The sequence below is a fragment of the Gorilla gorilla genome, chromosome 4 (genome assembly GCF_029281585.2).
Source record: "Gorilla gorilla gorilla isolate KB3781 chromosome 4, NHGRI_mGorGor1-v2.1_pri, whole genome shotgun sequence".
Classification (NCBI taxonomy): domain Eukaryota; kingdom Metazoa; phylum Chordata; class Mammalia; order Primates; family Hominidae; genus Gorilla; species Gorilla gorilla.
The window spans coordinates 180304503-180322857 of NC_073228.2; the positions used below are offsets into that span (position 1 = coordinate 180304503).

The 18355-nt window shown below is 58.0% G+C and overlaps 1 protein-coding gene and 1 long non-coding RNA gene across 10 annotated transcripts; one reads left to right on the forward strand and one right to left on the reverse strand.

Moving 5' to 3' along the window:
- Window positions 1-1323: 1323 nt before the first annotated feature.
- On the reverse strand, window positions 1324-17932 carry RNF44 (ring finger protein 44). Of its 9 annotated transcripts, none has more exons than XM_031010677.3 (11): window positions 17678-17932; window positions 6791-6941; window positions 6429-6618; window positions 5888-6055; window positions 5273-5446; window positions 5007-5168; window positions 4699-4823; window positions 4348-4435; window positions 4140-4261; window positions 3905-4004; window positions 1324-3707 (listed from the first exon to the last, which is right to left on the reverse strand). In XM_031010677.3, exons 2-11 carry the CDS (start codon window positions 6895-6897, stop codon window positions 3645-3647), a joined length of 1299 nt encoding a protein of 432 aa, XP_030866537.1. In that variant the 5' UTR covers window positions 6898-6941; window positions 17678-17932; the 3' UTR covers window positions 1324-3644. The 9 variants fall into 9 exon arrangements, with proteins under 9 accessions (XP_030866537.1, XP_030866534.1, XP_063563060.1 ...); XM_031010674.3 differs by lacking the exon at window positions 17678-17932 and adding an exon at window positions 12148-12356; XM_063706990.1 differs by lacking the exon at window positions 17678-17932 and adding an exon at window positions 12148-12354 and having other exon boundaries at window positions 5273-5437.
- Window positions 12559-13625, forward strand: LOC115934563 (uncharacterized). The gene is made up of 2 exons (XR_010134013.1): window positions 12559-12891; window positions 13489-13625. It is a non-coding gene; the product is annotated as an uncharacterized lncRNA (long non-coding RNA).
- Window positions 17933-18355: the final 423 nt, after the last annotated feature.

An 18355-nucleotide genomic window follows, 5' to 3' on the forward strand; every position in this document is an offset into this window, starting at 1 on the left:
TTTTGATAGAAATTGCATTAAACCTACAGACTGATCTGAGAAGAAATGCCACCTTTACTATGTTGGATATTCCAATCCAAGTACATGGTTTGTTTCCATTTATGTAGGTCTGACTTCTTTCATTACAGTTTTGTAGTTTTCAGCATGCAAGTCTTGCACGTTTTGTTAGATTTAGTCCTAAGTATTTCGTTTTTCTTTGAGCCATTAGAAATAGTATCATTGTGTTTTAAGCCGGGTGCGGTGGCTCACGCAGGTAATCCCAGCACTTTGGAAGGCTGAGGCAGGCAGATCACTTAAGTTCAGGAGTTCAAGACTAGCCTGGGAAACAACATGAGACCCCATCTCTACAAAAAAATACAAAAACTTAGCAGGCTGTAGTGGGACACGCCTCAGGTGATGCTAAATTAGAGGAGACTGAGCAAGGGCTACCAAGCGTACCGCGCAGAGAAAAGCAAGGTTGCAGGCTGGACGCGGTGGCTCACACCTGCAATCCCAGCACTTTGGGAGGCCAAGGTGGGAGGACTGCTTGAGCCCAAGAGTTTGAGACCAGCCTGGGCAGCATAGTGAGACTTGTTCCTATTGAAAAAACCAAGTTGTGAAATGAGGGAGACCTTATTTCCTCATGACAGGCCTGAGCCTCCTGATCCAGTCAGGACAGAAGAACCTACCTTGAGATTCATTTTTATTTTTTGAGACACAGTCCGCTGTCACCTAGGCTGGAGTGCAGTGGTGCAATCTTGGCTCACTGCAACCTCCACCTCCTGGATTCAAGCAATTCTCCTACCTCAGCCTCCCGAGTAGCTGGGACTAGAGGCTTGTGCCACCATACCTGGCTAATTTTTTTTTTTTTTTAGACGGAGTCTTGCTCTGTCACCCAGGCTGGAGTGCAGTGGCACGATCTTGGCTCACTGCAAGCTCCGCCTCCCAGGTTCACGCCATTCTCCTGCCTCAGCCTCCCAAGTAGCTGGGACTACAGGTGCCTGCCACCATGCCCGGCTAATTTTTTTTTGTATTTTTAGCAGAGACAAGGTTTCACCGTGTTAGCCAGGATGGTCTCAAATCTCCTGACCTCGTGATCCGCCCACCTCAGCCTCCCAAAGTGCTGGGATTACAGGCATGAGCCACCACGCCCGGCCTAATTTTTTTGTATTTTTAGTAGAGAAGGGGTTTCACCATGTTGGGCAGGCTGGTATCGAACACCTCACCTTAAGTGATCCACCAGCCTCGGCCTCCCAAAGTGCTGGGATTACAGGTGTTAAGCCTCATCCCCATCCCACCTCCCACCAAAAAGACACGGGCAGCCAAAGGCAGCGTGGGCGGTCGTTGGTATACATCATACATTTATTAGTGAATATCCCTCTGAAATCAGCAACAATATTAAAAAAAATAATGATTGCACTACTTGGTCAAGCAGAACTAGCAACTTTCATTTTAAAAAAAGTACAAATCTGTTAAAAATTTCAATCAGTATACACATATATATAATACAACATACTAGTTATGTTAAATGCTACAAACCAATGTGAATCCCATGGAATGGAAAAAACCACACATTTAAGCTTTAAGAACCATTTTTTTCTCTATATATTAGCATTTTCTCAAATACATACATGGGAAAAATGAGGTAACTGTAAAATGTGCAAGGAACAGGGCCCCCAAAATTACATATATTTCTACATATATATGTAATTTTATATATATATAAAACCTTTCTAACACAGAACACAGGCGCTGGGCCCAGCCGGGGCTGGGGGAAGGTGCCCACTGTCATGCCTAGGCCAGAAGTTGGTAAATAAAAGAGTAAACAATGGCAAGCCCCCACCACAGGAAATCATTGGTAACATGGCATCTATAGCAAGGTCGGCAGATCACAAACATCCTAAGTAATTGTTGTATAAATCTTGTTTTTTAATGATGATTTTTTAAAATGCTGTGTTTCCCCCCCAATAGCTGCTTGTTGGAATCACTGCTGCAGCCGACACACAATCTGTGAGCCTGTTTCCGCCTGCCCCAGGAACTGTAAGGGGTTTGAAAACGTTTTGTTGGGGTCGGGAAGGGAGGGGTTGGAGAGGGTGGTTCTGTGTAGAACACGTGGGTTTTCAACACTGCTATAAATATAGAAACGTCACCTGGAGTTATATACAGTAAGACTTTGGGTTCTCCATGGGGGTGGGACCAGGCTGACGGGCCCCACGGCAGGCTGGGGCGGGAGGTGGGAGCCAGGGCCGCTGCGGGGAGAACGAGGGTGGTTGGAGCATCCCTGAGGCAGCAGGCGCCAGGGGCTGCCTGCTAGGATGTGCCGGCCCCACACGCAGTTCGTTCAGGGCAGCAACCCCAGCTGGGTATAGGACAAGAAAGGATTGGGACCAGGGAAAGTGGGTGGGAAGCTCAGCCAGACCCTACAGCGGCCTCCTCCAGAACTTGGAGGACAGGGATCAGGCTGGGAAGGCCCCCTGGAGATGGGGGTCCACAGCCTTCCTGGTCCCCATCCTCCTGGGACTTCCTTGGAGGAGATTCGCCCAGGCAGGTGGGAGACGGGCCCTGGCTGGAGGGAGAAATGCCCTGAAAAGCGTCGGGTCCCGGTAGGCTCTAGGGACGTGTGCAGTACAGTGCATGGCAGTTATCAGCTGAGCACAGACCCCCAACCCTGCCCCACGACCGCCGGCCGCCCAGCCCAGCCCAGCACACGCATGCATGCAGGCCGGCCAGCATGACCGTGCTCGGCCCCCTGGGCACTCCGTCCCAGTTGGTCCCTATACCCGCCCCTATTAAACCAAAAGAAAAAAGAAATTGTCTTAAATATCCACATCCCCAAATCCTACACGCGATTTTGGGCCAAATGAATGAACAAAAACTGCTGCTCCTCACGTTCATGCAAAACGACAGAGGGAGAGGAGATTGGGCACGGGTCTGGCTGCATCCCTGGGAGGGACAACCACCGGGAACACAGGGCTCCCTCTCCCCGTATGGCCCAAGCCCCTCAGGATACGTGTGCCCCAGCTCGGGATTAGGCTGGGATGCCCTCTAGCCTGAGGGTGGGGCTGGAATGTTGTTCCTGGGATGAGGGTCCCCTGGGGAACCAGACCCAGCCCTCACAGCAGCCAACACAGAGCCAGCTGCCTGAGTCCACTGTTTGGGGTCAAGGAGGGGGGATTCAGCCCTGGGGCTCATGAAATGGCTCGTGACACCGTCTGTCTACGCACCTGGCAGTGCCACCTGGGCAGAGGGCACACCATTTCAGAGCACGAGACCTTCTGACCCAGGATGGTGCTCTGTCTGCACATCCTGGGGCCAAGGATCTCCACCAGCCCCACTGAAGGAGCGGACCCCTGGCACTCAGTGCCAGCAGGCAAAGGAGGGACCTGAGGGTGCACAGGAGGGAGACCCGATCAGGGACAGACACTCAGGCAGCTCCGTGGCGGGCGGGCGGGCAGGCAGACTAGGGAGGGAGTCTTTGGAGCTTGGCAAATGCAGGGGCTTATTGCAGGGACTCCTCACTGGGCTGACCCTGGCACCAGCTCTGGAGATGCAGGCGGGAGCGAAGGGGCAGGCCTGGGCCTCTCCCTCCCCATCCTCCCTGGGCCCCCACCCACAAGTTTCCAGAGCTTCAGGCAGGGTTCTCCCGGGCAGGCGGCTGCGTGGCCTCACTCAGCCTCCCTGGGCACCTCGGAGGCGTCGGCCCGGCAGATGGGACACGTCCGGTTGGCCTGTGGGAACATGCACGTCAGGCGTTGCTCTCACCAGCCCCAACCCACCACATCTGTGCAGCCGCCTGGGAGGACTTGGTCCCCTGGAGCCAGAACTTCCGAGATGATGACAAGGACAAGGAGGGAAACAGCCCAGGCCAGCCCATCCCCCCGTCACTGCATGAGGAATACCCAGGAGCCGGCCTGGGCAGTGTTACCTTCAACCACTTGTCAACACACTTGGTGTGGAACTCATGGTTGCAGGGGAGGACTCGGAGCAGCTGCCGCGCCTCGAAGTCACTGAAGCAGACCACACACCTGTGGAGGGGCGCGGAGCGTCACCTCCATGCTGAGGGCCATGGGAAGGCTCAGTGGAGTGTGACTCCCCTGAGAGGGGCGTCCCATGGCAGCCAGCTGTGTTCAGAGGGGTGGGAGGTGGGGCAGGCTACTCACAGCGTCTGCTCTGACTGATGGCTGTCCGGGTTAAAGCGGTACGACGGGAGCTGCTCTATGTCTGCTTTGGTGAGACCCCGGGGCTTGGCATCTCCCAGCCGCTCGGCCAGGTTCAGGAGGGCCTGCATGCGGGCAGGAGACGGGGTCAGCGGCGCCCAGGGCTGCAGGTCTCCCAAACCCCACCTCCCAGCATGGGGCTCCATGGGACCTCATAGTTCTCCATCTCCACATCATCCACGTCCAGGTCCAGGCTGATGGTGGGCCCCATTGCTGTTGGTGACATTGGCAGCATCGAGCTAGAGAAAGACAAGTGTGGGGGCCCAGGGTCAAGGTCAGGAGTGGGGCACACAGAGCCGCTCTCCTGACTCCCTCCTTGCAAACAGAGCCCAGAACGTTGCAGCGGGGAAGGGAGCCCAGCTGGCGTGCCTGTCAGGTTAAGGGGGGAACGCCAGATGGCTTCAGAGGCCCTGGGGCCCCTGGAGCTGTGTTTAGGTCTAACCACTGGAGGTTCCAGGAGAACAGGGCATCAGGGACCTGGGGCGGATGTGCGGATACTTACAGGAAGTAGGGCAGGAAGCTGGGGTAGTAGGGTGGTGGGGGTGGGGGTGGGGGCGGCGGGGGCAGTGGCTGCTGCAGGCGGTATCTCTGGGTGCTCAGTCTCCGTGGCATCATGTGAGAATATGGCTGCAAGAGGGGCCAGGTGCAGGTCAGCCCAGCAGGCCTGCCTCCCAGCCGCCCCGGAGCCCAGGTGGGGGTCAGCCCAGCAGGCCTGCCTCCCAGCTGCCCGGGAGCCCAGATGCAGGTCAGCCCGGCAGGTCTGCCTCCCAGCTGCCCTGGAGCCCAGGTGGGGGTCGGGGTGGCACTCACCACACCAAAGGACAGCTCCTGGTGCAGCGGATCGTGGGGCAGGTAGTGCAGGGGCACCGACGGGGAAAGGGCTGGGCCAGGTGCAGAGGTGGAGTAGGTGAAGCTACCCAGGGAGGGCTGGTCCCCACGCAGGTCCACATCGTTGTCGAGCCGCTGTAGGGGCTGGAAGAACCAGCGCCGGGTCAGCAAGTCAGTGAGACGAGGCTGTCCTCACCCCGCCTCCCCCCACGCCATCTCCCTCCAGCATCAGACCCATGCCGACTCACCATCCGAGGGTGCTGGGTCTGCAGAGACACAAACTGCCCCAGGGGCGCCATGTGGGTGGGCTGGGGGGGTGGGGCCGGTGGTGGGGGGTGCAGGATGTAGTGGTCACTGGAGATGAGGTGGGGGTAGGCCTGATAGGGCACAGGCAGCTGCTGCATGGTGCACGCCTGGATAAGCTGCCAAGAGAGGGGGCAGGGGGCTGAGAATGTTCTCCTGGGCTCTGGGCCAGGTCTACGCCATGCCACCCAGCAAAAGGCCCCCACTGGGCACACACCCAGCAGCTCCAGGGTCTGCACAAGAAACCCTGTGGAAGGCCCATCCCTGTCCTAGGCCACCCAGGCAGGACACTCCACTGTTAAGGCCCACAGCCTCAACTCCTGGGCCTCTGCCAAGGTGTGAGGCAGGTACAGGGGTACTGGAAGGTCCCTGAACCTTGAAACACTCTATCACCAAATGTGAACACACGTATGCTTTCCTGGGGAGGCCAGGCAGGCGCTCTGACAGCCTGGATGGCTGGATAGCTCAGCCCAGTTCAGGGCTGCCCTGGGCCCGCTAAGCCGCTGGCCTGTGCCTGGGGCTTGCAGCTGGTGGAGGAGGAGCTGGAAACACTCACTCACCGGGGGCGGGAGGCAGCAGAGGGGGTAATGCTGCCCACTGAACATCACGGAGCATGCTGGGAGCTGCTGGGCACTGCAGCCAGGGATGTGCTGGCCTGTAGGCAAGGGGAAGCCTTGGGTCGTCACTGTGGTGACCGTGTAGGACAGAGGGACAGGTCCCTGGTGCACCTGTGGGTGGAGAGAACGCCGGGAAAGTGTGAGAAGGAAGCTGGCCGCGAGGGCTACTCTCAGGAGAAATCATCCTGCCACATCCAGCTGCCGGCTCCCTTCCCTTCTCCACGGCGGCCTACCTCAGTGCAGACCAGACTGTGCCTCTACTCCCAGGCCCCCGGGGCAGAGAAAGCCCCGTGGGAATCTAGCTCTGCTAGTCACCCAGTGTGGCCCTTTCCCCGGGCCTCAGTTTACCTACCTGTAAAGCAGGGCCAATAATGCCTCCCTGGAACATGAAATGAAGCAAGCTAGGTGAAATCTAGGCCTTGCTGCCTCTGCCTCTCAGACTGGCTCACAGGGCCAGGGGCACAGGGGATGGGGTTCTGCCTACCTGCTCGTGGAGATCAACCATGAACGGGCTCTGCTGGGTGGCTGGGTGCAGCATTCGGGGGCTCCCGCCGGCAGGAGCCGAGGCTCGGCGTTCCTCTACGGGGAGGTGTGGAGGTCGGGACGGCGGCTGCTGGGAGGGTAAGCGCTCATCCCGGGCAGGCGGGCTGGCCAGGGGGCCCTCGAGGCCAGGGCTGCACCACAGAGAGGAGGCCCCGATAGGACTGAGGGGGGCCACTCGTGCACAGAGCAGGGAGAGAAGCCAGGGTGACTCCCCCCACGGGGAGGGAAGGCAGCTCAGGGCCCTGCGCCCCACCCCTGCTGGCCCCCGTGCCCCAGCACCAGGACTGGGAGGCTCCTTCCTACCTTCCCCAGAGCTGGCCCGGGGTGCTGCCAGGTCCCGCAGAGAATCGCCGCTGGCCCACGGGGGCGGAGGGTGGCCACCTAGTCACTGCCAGAGCCCATGGTCGCATCGGGGGGGCAGGGGGGTGGAGGGGCTGGGCCGGGACTCACAACCCTAGGAGGCAAGGAGACAAGAAAACTGAGGCACCTGGCCAACATGGTGAAACCCCGTCTCTGCTAAAAATACAAAAACTAGCCAGGCATGGTGGTGGACACCTGTAATCCCAGCTACTTGGGAGGCTGAGGCATGAGAATCGCTTGAACCCGGGAGGCGGACGTTGCAGTGAGCTGAGCTGAGATCGCACCACTGCACTCTAGTCTGGTGACAGAGCAAGACTCCCGTCTCAAAAAAAAAAAAAAAAAAGAAAGAAACTGAGGCAGAGAGAAGTCCAGGCGCTTGTGCCATGAGGGGTCAGGAGACAGAACCAAACCTCTGCAGTGTGACCCCAGGGACCAATGGTGTTCAGCCATGCCCCTCCTCCGAGCCCTGGGGTCCAGTGCTGACACGCCAGGACAGCTCAGCCTGCCAGCACCCAGGCCTCACCCTCCTGCTGTGTGAAATGGGACCCAGTCCCCCTGAGTTGCGGAGCTCAGCGAGCTGGCCAGCATGCTTCCAAGCCAGTGGGTTCCTGGTAGGCTCCCTCTGGGCAGGGTCTCACGGCACCCTGTCTTGGAAAGGGGCTTAGGGCCAGACTTTTCTCTGCCTTACACCAGGGGCTACAACTTGGCCTCCAGGCGGCAGCTGGGGGTTCCTGAGGAGGGCCCACATCCTCCCTTCCCTCTGGCTGGTTCCAGCAGGGATTCCAAACAGGCCTGGGACCCAGTTCTCCTCTTACTGGTGCCAGGCAAGAGGTTCTAACCCGCTCCTGCCCTCGGGGGCTTCCAGTCCAAAGCAAGACACTATTCTTTCTTTCCTTAACCTGCTCCCACTGTGCCTATCCACGAGTGACTTCATCTACCTTTCAAGGAATGTATAGCTGGCCCATTTTACAGAGGAGGAAACTGAGGCTCAGCAAGAAGAAACTTGCCCAAAGCCACACCGTAAAGTGTTAAAGCTGGGAGGTGGGCCAAAGAAAGCCTCTCCCTGTGCTCTGCTGCCGACGGAGAGGACCAGCCCCAGGCTTCATGGAAGGTGATGAAGGAAGCCAGCCTGGGGAGACTGTGGAGTCTGGCATGCAGCCAGACCCTTGCTCTGGGGCCCCCAACCCAGCCCTCAAAGTGGGAGGTGGTGCCTGCTGAGAAAAAAAGGAAGGAAGAACCCGAGAGAGGAAGTTGAATAGGAATGGGTTGGGGCAGGGTCTCCTGCCTCCGGTCAGAGATGAGGGTCCAGGTGGAGGATGTCGAGGGACCTGGCTCAACCTCAGGGTTCCGCTCAACTCAAAGTTGGGAAGAAGCCCTGGCAGGAAAAGCTCTAGAACCTGTCAGGCCCTGCAAAGCTGAAGGATGCGACCAACAGGACCAGCTCTTTGTTGTTCCTGCCACAGGGAGGCTCGTTCCATCCCTTCCCCATCTAACAAAACTCCTATGCATCCTTGATACCCACCTTTCAATGTCACCTCCCTGTCGACACAGCCAGGGAGCCAGTGTAACTGTCAGCTCAACACCTAGTTCCTTCCTGCCAACAGCGGCAAGAACCATTTCCTCTGTGCTGCACTTCACAAGCCTGGGCCCTACTAGCCCGCATGGGAGACCGGGGCCCGACCAGCAGAGGGTGTGGGCAGGGCCAGGCACCACCTTGTGTCCAGCTCAGGGCAGGCCTGATGTGAGAAATGTGCACGGAACAGAGCCAATCACACAGGTCCAAGGTCACCCAGTGTGGCAGCAATGCCAACAACTGACAGTTGGGAGATTACAAAACACCTGGCTTCTCATGGCAAGCCTGGTCCCACTTGTTTCTGCCTGGCCCCCTCACTGGGAGCGAGAGCTTTCCCTCCAGGTCACCCAGGCCCAACCTCTGCCTGCCCACCATCGGGGACTGGGTTTGTGACCCCTGGCCTGGGCCAAGTGCACACCCTGACAGGCATGTCTACACACACAGCCTCCCGAACTCCTGCCGACAAACCAGCCAAGCAAACAACGGCCAAGGGAGACTCAGGAAATCCCCAAATAACTGGAACAGCAGATGCCTGGCCCATCCCAGTCCTCCTGGACCAGACACTTTGGAGGGATGGGGAACAAGGGCACCTAGATTTTTAACAAATTCCCCAGAAGTTGTCACAGCACAGCTAGGTTTGGGAATCTCTACCCTAGCTAACCTCAGAAAGCTGGGGAGCCCATAGTTCTGCTGGTGCAGAACGGTCACCATAATAACCATGCTGTTTCCCCAGCGCCAACTTGGTGAGTCCTTCCAGCAACACTGGCAGGTCAGGACACCAAGGCTCAGAGAGGTGAGGTCCAAGGCCAGTCAGCTGGAATCGTGAGTGCGCAGGGGCATGACCTAAGCAGTCTGGCCATAAAGCACCCATGACTAGCCACCAAGCCAGCAGCCTTGACTGCTCCTCTTATGTCAGGATGTCTTGCAGATGGCTGAGTAGTGCCAGGCCCAAGGCACTCCTGCAGAGGCCCAGGCCTGTGGGTGTCTGCTCTGTGGCCAGCCCCCTACAAAGGCACCCACTCCCCAGGGCAGGGAAGGTGGTAAGGAGCTGTGAAAGCAAGCCAGGAGACAGAAGGGCCTCCAGCCGTGAGTAAGAGTGTCAGCCCTCACAGACTCACACATGACAGTGACTTCTAGCGAGATTCTTGCCTACAGACCGTGGGCAAGGGCTTCCCTTCCCGAGCCTCAGTATCTTCATCTGTAAAATGGGAATAGCCCAATAACTACCTCCCAGTTTCCCATCAAGGACTGCTCCAAGGCAACAGCAGAAGCAACTTGTGAAGTTTGAACTTAGCTTGGGTGTGAATGATCATTATTAGAGAATACGACACGCTGACCTCCATTTCCAACCTCAAGCAGAGCTTGAAGGGTGCCACTTCCGGGGGAGCAGGCAGATATGCCACTCTAGGGGAATACCTCAGCTGCTAAGAGTGGATCCTGGTTCTTTAAGCCCTGCCAGGAACAGGGGTGGCGTAGAAGGGTTACACCCACTTCATGGCTGAGAAAACTGGAGCTGAGAGAAAGGAAGTAAGTTACTCTAAGCCACAAGACCAGAGAGAACGGAATTGGTCCTAGTTGGCCTCCTAGGCCCAAACTCCCCCAACCCATAACTCCTGTGGCATCAGTAGCTGGAGGAAATCACCTAATCCCGAGGCTCCAAGCCATACAGGAGGCTGGGAGAGCACTCTCTTTCAGGCACCCATCTTTAGCTCTGTAGTACAGAGAAGCAAAGCAAGGCCCAGAGTTGGAGCTAGCAACTTGCTCAAGGTCAAATAGCAAGGGTGGCCAGGTGGCCTCCCCTAACAACTGCTCTGCCCGTCCACAACTCCGTGCTGTCCTATCACGGAGCTCTGTGTGAACGGGTCTTGAGAGTCCCGTCGCTGAGCCCCGTCCGCCCCAGGCATTGCAATGCATCTTGCAGTTAACATCACCCCCCCACACCCACCCATGAGAGCCGGCCAACCCCTTAAGTCCAGTGCCCCAAGCACCTACCCTGACCTTGGTCTAAGAGCCCCAGGGATCTGTTTGCAGGAAGAGACACTCCCTTTTGCAGATAAAAACAAAGTCAGACCCTGGGGGCATGAGCAGACTCAGCCAGGAAGAGAAGCCCCCCTTCCTACTTCCCCACACCCCACCCGAAACAAGCAGGCTCTGCCCAGCGCAAGCAGAGCTTCCCAACGTGTGGTGCCTGGAGGCCGCTGAGGGCCGGACCACCAGACTAGGAGAGAAGACTCCCTGGGTGACCTTGGTCAAGGAAATCCCTTTGCTTCTGAGAGCCTCAGTTGGCACAGCTGTAAAATGGGGGTGGAAATCTTTCCTTCCCACAGCGCCCAAATAAAACCAGAAGAGTCCAGAAGAAACCAGGTGGTCACACTAGTGGGGGAGGAAACCAGTGTCCTGGGAAAGGGGGGGGCTCCCCAACGCGGGCCAAGTGCACGCTGTGGGGCTCTGGGAAGCTTACCCAGCCACCCCTCCCCAGGCATAGTGCTGGGGGGCCGAGGCGCGGACATCTGCCCCGAGAGGGGCCTCCCTCGTCCGCTTCCTACTCTTTTGCGCCGCTCTCGGAGGGACACCGGGGGCGGGAGGCGAGACTGCAGCGCAGGGGCCGGAACGCTGCGACTTTAAGAGACGAGGATCCCGGACCATGTGCTCGGCGTGAGACAAAAGCAACAACAAAGGAAGTGGCGGCCGCAGGGGGAGGGGGGCGGCTCCTTCCTCTCCAACCGCAGCGCTCAGCTGCAGGAGAGGGGAGATACGGCCCGGCCACGGGGGGCCTTGGGGGGGTTCCTGATCCCTGGGGTCTCGCTGCCCGCAGTTTGGACCGCCCGTGATTAACCCCTACGGAGCCAGCTAGATCACGGCCCCCATTCCCAGGGGAGGGGAACAGAAGGTCCATGGGTGGGGGAATAGGAAGTTGGGGGCCCTGGCACCGACTCACCTTTGGCCGCCCGGCCACACGTTGACTCCTTTGTTCCCGATCTAGGACGGCCAAACTGGGCAGGGGGCGGGGGAGGGGGGGGTGCCTGTCTGGATCTTTTAAGAGCTCCCGCCCTGCGGAACAATGTGCTCCCCTCCCCACCCCCGGGTCCGGGGGCAGCCCGGCTCCTTCCGGGGCCTCTCTCTTTGTTGTCCGCCCGACGGCGTCTGCCTCGCGAGGCCCACGCGCGATCAGTCTCTCTCGGCCCAGGCCCTCAGGGAGCGGGAGGCGGCGCAGGACGCAGCTGGGTCTGCGCGGCAGCCGGCGGCTGGCCCTTTAAGAACTGTCCGCGGCGGCAGCGGAATGTAACAAACCCCACATTTGATTCACAACATTCGAAGCGGCGGGGTCGCGCGCCGGACGGGAGGGGGCTCGCGGGGGCGCGCTGGGAGGCTCCGGCAAACAGTAGCCCGCTGCAAGCCCGCGGGGGCCCCGCCCCGCGCCGGGAGCTCCGCCCTGAGAGCCAATCACTCGCCGCGACCACGCACGTGACTAGTGGGCCACCATCTTGAATTTTTTAACCTCCTCCTCGCCCCCACCTTCGCACTTAAAGTGACCGCAGCCATAGTCAAAAGCAAGGGGCGGGGCCACATATCCTGACATAAAGATGGGGAGACTCCAGGGTGGGCAAAACCGATCGGCTGCAACTCGAACTTGCTATGCAAACTCGCTAACTACTCGCGCCTCTGAGGCTCAGTTTCCCTGCCGAAGAAATGGGTCCCGCCAGGAGAACCGGCAGTACGGACTTACTGTGTCATGGTCCCCTCCTCGGGGACAGGGTGCCGCCTGAGATACTGAAGTGCAATGGGTCTGACCTCTGACGGGGCGAGAGCGGCCTCAAACCGGCCCAAGTGGTTATGCTGGCTCTAACAACCCTGGGCCGGCCACCTTCCCGGAGATGACGTCACCCCCAAGAGCTGCAGCACCGCGCTGACATCATGGCCCGGCCGCCCCACTTCTCCTTGTTTATACTACACGGCGTCTTTAAAAAGCTGGTACGGCCCAGATTGCCCAACAGACCAATGGCGGACCACCCATGCAAACGAGCTAACGTCTGCCGGGCAAGGAGATTGGCCCTGCTCGCGCTGACGTCACAGAGATATTTAACCGCCCCGCCCCCAGCGTGGCGGCGGAGGAAGAGAGGCGGGGAACAGGTTGTAGTTTAAAGCAAAACTGCAGGCGCCGGGCGCTCTAGCTGCTAGGCTGGGCTTGAGAGTTTGGTGTCCCCGCGGAGACCTCCCTAGCCAGGGAAACTGGGAACTAAGCCCAGTGAAGCGTCTATACTTTAGTTTTCTATTCCTCTCAGCAGCTATGAGACGGAGGGATTACTATAGCCAGTTCATTTTACAGATGGGGAAAGTGAGGGCCTTCCCTTACTCCAGATGACACAACTAGAAGTGTGGCGGAGCAGGCATGTGAACCTAATCCAAAGCCGAGCCTCGTTCTCCTTTGCCTCGAAGCCCACCCACCCGGGCAAAATTTATACAAAATGGGGTATTACCTCCACCACAATTATATAAGCAGAAAATCAGTAATTTCCTAAATATCCAAGAGCTGGAACAGGTCGAATAATGAATATTGGGTGCATGCATATAATCAATAACGACTCTTGGGCAGTTACCACAAAGAGGCAGCTGGAGGCGACACAGGGCTACCTCCAAGACAGCCATAAACAAGGCGCCAATGCAAAATGTTAACATCTGTTAACCTGTGTGGTGGGCCATGGGGCAGGGGGATGGGGGGCTCATTTTCTATGCTGCTTTGGTATATTTCATAATCCTAAATTTTATATAAAAATTGAAACCAAGATGCTGAACAGGTCTAACAGTATGTATCAGGTTTCTTTAATTGGACATATGCCACATCTGCATATATTTCTGGAAGGGTATACAGGAAACTGATTAACAATTGTTGTCCTTAGGGAGAACTGGAAGGGAGAAGTTGGGTCAGGAGGATAGACTATTGTATATATTGCACATTAGCTCTTTTTTAAAAACCCTATGCATTATAACCCACTGAAATTTTTAAAGAAAGCTATTATAAAGACTATGTCTTAAACCTTTTAAGCCAGAAAACCTTTTGTTCCCTTAGAATCAGAAACCCCCTTTCAGCTTGGGGAACAGACATGTTTATGGCAATGTTTAGACCAGCAACGATCGTATCACTGTGCAACACAATGACTGAAGATGGAACTGAGCCGGCTGTTGGCAGATCTCTAAGCAACACAAGAGCAAGGTCATGATGCAGTGCTATCGATGCTCCCCGGAACGCCAAACTCTATCCATCACAGTTAAAAATTACATGTGCATGAGAATAAGTGTGGCTATACAAGGTTATGTCTTTACCCAGTTCCTTATCATCAACTGTTCCTTTACCTCCAATGTCTCCTTCAAACTTTTGTTTTCCCCACCACATAAAAGCAATTTGAAAACCCTCCCCATGGCCAGGCACGGTGGCTCACGCCTGTAATCCCAGCACTTTGGGAGATCCAGGCGGGCAGATCACAAGGTCAGGAGTTTGAGACCAGCCTGACCAACATGGTGAAACCCTGTCTCTACAAAAAATACAAAAATTAGCTGGGCATGGTGGCATGCACCTGTAATCCCAGCCACTCAGGAGGCTGAGGCAGGAGAATCGCTTGAACCCGGGAAGTGGAGGTTGCAGTGAGCCGAGATTGCGCCACTGCACTCCAGCCTGGGTGACAGAGCAAGACTCCGTCTAAAAAAAAAAAAAAACCCTCCCCACATTCGAAGGTACCTACATATTTGTTAGATTACTGCCTGCCTGTCCTTATGGATAGGGCCTACAGTGGCTCCCTACTGCCAACTGCATGGAAGCCTGGTTTTGGGGCTGCACTTAACAAGCTCTTCCTGCCCAAACTTTTCAGGCTCCCCTCTCCCCAGTCCCTCCTCTCACACCATGGTGGTGCTTCCTCTGGCTTTCTCTCCCTGCCACCTTCCTGCCTTTGCTCAGGCTAGACTGCCTGCCTGGGATGCCCTCTCTTTTCCTTTCTGCCAATCCATTTCACTTTTCGGCCGTTTGAAGCTCTGTTCCTATCTCGCCTTTTACAGGAAGCTGCTTGTGACATCTCCAGCTGTGCTGAATCCCCCATTTTTGAACGCAGAGCTAGATGCACCCCAGCCTTTACCTCATGCCATTTAATTTGCACACAGTCCTGTCACAATCGCTGTGTGTCTCACTCAGTAATTCCCCTCCTGGCTGAAGGGGTTTGGCTTTTTTAAGTGCGCAGACGTCCAGCCTTCACTGGCATATACGGGTACCCCAGCCTCATTTTACAGATGAGGACCTGAGGCTCAAAGAGGTGAAGTGACTTGTCTGAGGCCACACAGTGAGACCACCTTTACCATCCCCACCCCAGGAAAGCGACCCTCCAGCCACAATCTAATCCTGTACTTTTAAGCCACCAAGCCTCTGACTGTGGCATTCTCCCTGCTTAATATGTCCTCAATATCCCCTACTTACTGGGCAAAATCCTGCTCATGCTTTGGGACTAGCTCAAAGACCACTCCCTTGGATGGTGCCTTCCCTGCCCTGCCGGCTTGCACTGGCTTCCTCAGTGTTAGGATTACCATCACATTGCATCATGAGAGCAGAAGGCCATCTCCATGTGACTGCTGCCCCTGCTCCCAGCAGGGCCCACAACACCCAGTCCAGGACCTGGCTCACGCTGGGTGGCAGATGCCCAGGAATGGGGCTCTGGATCTGCCTCTTCTCCTGTAGGACCAGGAAACCCCTGCCCTGTCCTTGCCCCAGGAAACCCTCAGTAAATCCCCAGTCATTTGAGTTTCCCCTCAGCGCCAGAGGCCAATAACACATCTCCACCTGAAAAACCTTCACGCGTGGATGTGAAATCACTCTGGAGCAAGTGGGAAGGGAGGCACAATTTTCCCAGAATTTTCCAGTTTTTCAAATGAAGCCAGAAATCTGAACTTTTCTTCAAATCCCTCCTCAGGGTCACTGATGGATCTTAGGCTTTGGAACCCTGCTGTGGGGACGTGGCCTGCACATCTACTGTGCGAGCCTTGTTCTCCCCACACCCCAAGCCCTCAAAGGGAGACGTTGTTTACTTTCATCGCACAGAGGAAAGCGGTTCAGAGCCATGGAGGGGCAGACCCTCGCCACAGAGCCCAGAAGTGTGAAACCTCAGATGGGAGTGGCCCACCTCTGCTCTGGCATCTGCTGTGAGGTTCTATGGGGGAAATGGGGGTCCTAGAGTCTTCTACAAGCTCTGGGCAAGTCCTATCCTGATCCTCTCCTCATCATGTTCTAAGAGCTGGCCACCAGCATTGGCCCCATTTTACAGATGAGGTGAGAGGTGACAGGACTCACCCAGTGTCATGCAGCCATCAAGGGGCAAACCTGGAATCCCATTCTCATCTCACATTAAGTGTGGTTTGTGAACCATGAATGCCAACACAGGGGCCCTGTGGTTGCTGAACAACCAAATGCAGATGTCCCCAGGGAAAGGGGAGAACACAGAGGCTCAGGGACTAGTGGATGGCTCCAGATCAGAGTGGACAGGAGCCTGAGAGGGATCCAAAGTTTGATCCCTCCAGCACAAAGCACTTGATGCCACATTCCGGCTTCCTCCCCCAGGCCTCCTCTGCAGTGAGGAGGGGCTTGGGCAAGCTGAGGCAGGAAGAGGAGGGCGTGGCCATGTTTCCTGCTGGGGCCCTGCCCGACTAGGGTTCTCACCTACCCCAGAGCCTGGACAACTGGCTGCCTCTCTCCCTCGGAGTCAGAAAGTACCCCATTTCTTCCTTCCAAGGCCCCTCAAACCTCCCTCCAAAGAGGCAGGGCCCAGTCACCTTCCCAGGATGGAGCTGGCGGGACACAGAGGCTGGGGTACCAGCCAGGGACACAGCACAGCATGGCAGAGCCAGCTCAGGGTTCACACCTCCCAGACACCAGAGCATCAGAGCAGGGCCCAGAGCCTCACACACCAGGGACGGAGTAGACAAAGCCCTGCTAAGTCCTTTCCACTCAGGGCTAGCCTCAACAGTCCTGAGCCCCGAGTTCTGGCTCCCTTAAGTGGCTGTGCGTGCAGATGGCGGCGAGGGCAGGGCGTCTGGAGAGGTGCTCCCCGTCTGGGGCTCTGGCCCTCAGCACTCAGGCTCCAGTTTTGAGACCTTGGGTGAGTTCTATGGCTCCTCTCCTCAATCTCTCGTCTGTAAATCGGGTGATCGATAATAACTAGGCCACTGGGGCGAAAGGACTACACTGAGGGGTGAGACAGAGCCCCTGAGGCCAGCCCGCCCTGCCTCTGGTTAGCCTGTGACCTTGGGGAAGTCAGTAAGGTCTGTGAGGCTGTTTGTCCAGGTGTGAAGCTGGGTGAAAGCATCCTTCTCGGTGGGTCAACAGTGGTTCTGTGTGTGTGTGCCGGCCGACTTTTCGGGTCTGGGTCCGCATTTGGAGGTGTGCGCTGTGTGGGTGTGGCGTGGGGGCGTTCCCCTTTCTGACTCCTCCTCCCCACCCCGCAGTTCTCACTGCTGGAACCCCCAGGTTCTGCAAAGGGGGCAGGAACCGTCACATTGTTCAGTGATGAAAACCGAGGGCTGCAGGAGTGCGGTCCCTGGAAGATCCAGGAATACAAGTCTACCCGAATCCCCCACTGTCCCTCCATCTTACTCGTCCTCCTTCCCCCACTTCCCAGCCCCCGGCACCAGCTCGACTCGAGCTTAGTGGCTTTCAGGCAACGGAAGCTGTGTGACCTTGGGCAAGACACGGACCCTCTCCGGACCCCGCGGCGTTCCGACATCCAGAATGCAGTAAGGACGGCGCTGAAGTGCAGCGGTCTGTTCCCCGGACCTGCAGCCGCTCCAGGGCAGGGCTTAGGCCGCTCTGGCTCCCCGGCGGCTGGCACAGGGGGCGTCGGGGAAATGTTTAGGACGGACATGGCGAGGCCAAAGAACTGCAGCGCGTCTCCGGCTCGCGGTGCCGGACGCCTGGGTCCCAGCCGCAGCCGGGACCCGCCGGGGGTGGCGGTCGGGACGTGCGCGGGGCGAAGGGCACGCGGGGGCTCGGAGTTCCCCGAGGCTCCCCGAGTTGGGGCGTTTGGACCTAGCGGACGGGGAGAAGAGCGGCGCAGCTCCCGCTGCCGGGCCCGGGACTGCGAGCTCCCGCCGTGCGGGCGCCGGCAGAGGCCTGGCGGGAAGACCCCGCGTGCATTCCTCCGCCGGCCCGCGGCCGCCCCCTACCGCCGCGTGCTCGCCGGCCCTGCGCCCGGGGCGCTCGGCGCAGGGTCCGGGCCCGGCGTTACCTGGGGCCGCGGCGGGGCTCCACCCCCACCCGGCGGCCGGCGCGTCGCTCCCGCTGCAGCCCAGGCTCGCGGTGCGGCTGCGGCCCGTGCGCCGCCTGCCGCGGCCCCTCTCCGGCCCGGTGCAGGGGAACCGTCCGCGGACCTCTCCACCCGGGCGCGCGGGGCCCACACCGGCTGCGCAGCTTCCAGGACCCCCGCCCCGGCCCCGCGCGAATGGAGCTGCCTGGACCGCACCACGCGTGCGGGAGCGCGGGTGGCGCGGGCGGGGCGGAGCCTCTTTCGGCCGCGCCCGCCCAGCGTCAGTCGGCCAGGGGTGCGTAAGGGCGCGGCGCCTGGGGCTTGGCAGCCTCCGTGACCTTGGAGGAGTGACTTCGTTTTCTCGCCTGTGAAACGGGAAACAATACGACCCCATGGTCGTTCAGAGAATCTTCGCTTCCCGAAGAGTGTGTCCCCTCCCCCAGCCCCGGTGGGCGCGGGGGTAGCTAATAGCTGTCTGGGGTCAGCAGATCTTGGTTCCCCACTTTGGGCCATTCTCTGACCCTCAGTTTTCAAGTCTGCGGAATGGAATTGATGATACCTTCTTCAGGAGGAGGATGGGAGACTCCAGTGACAACAAAACGAGGCGGCCGGCCGAGACATCGGGAGGGATTACGTTCCCCGCAACCCCTGTGTCCCCAT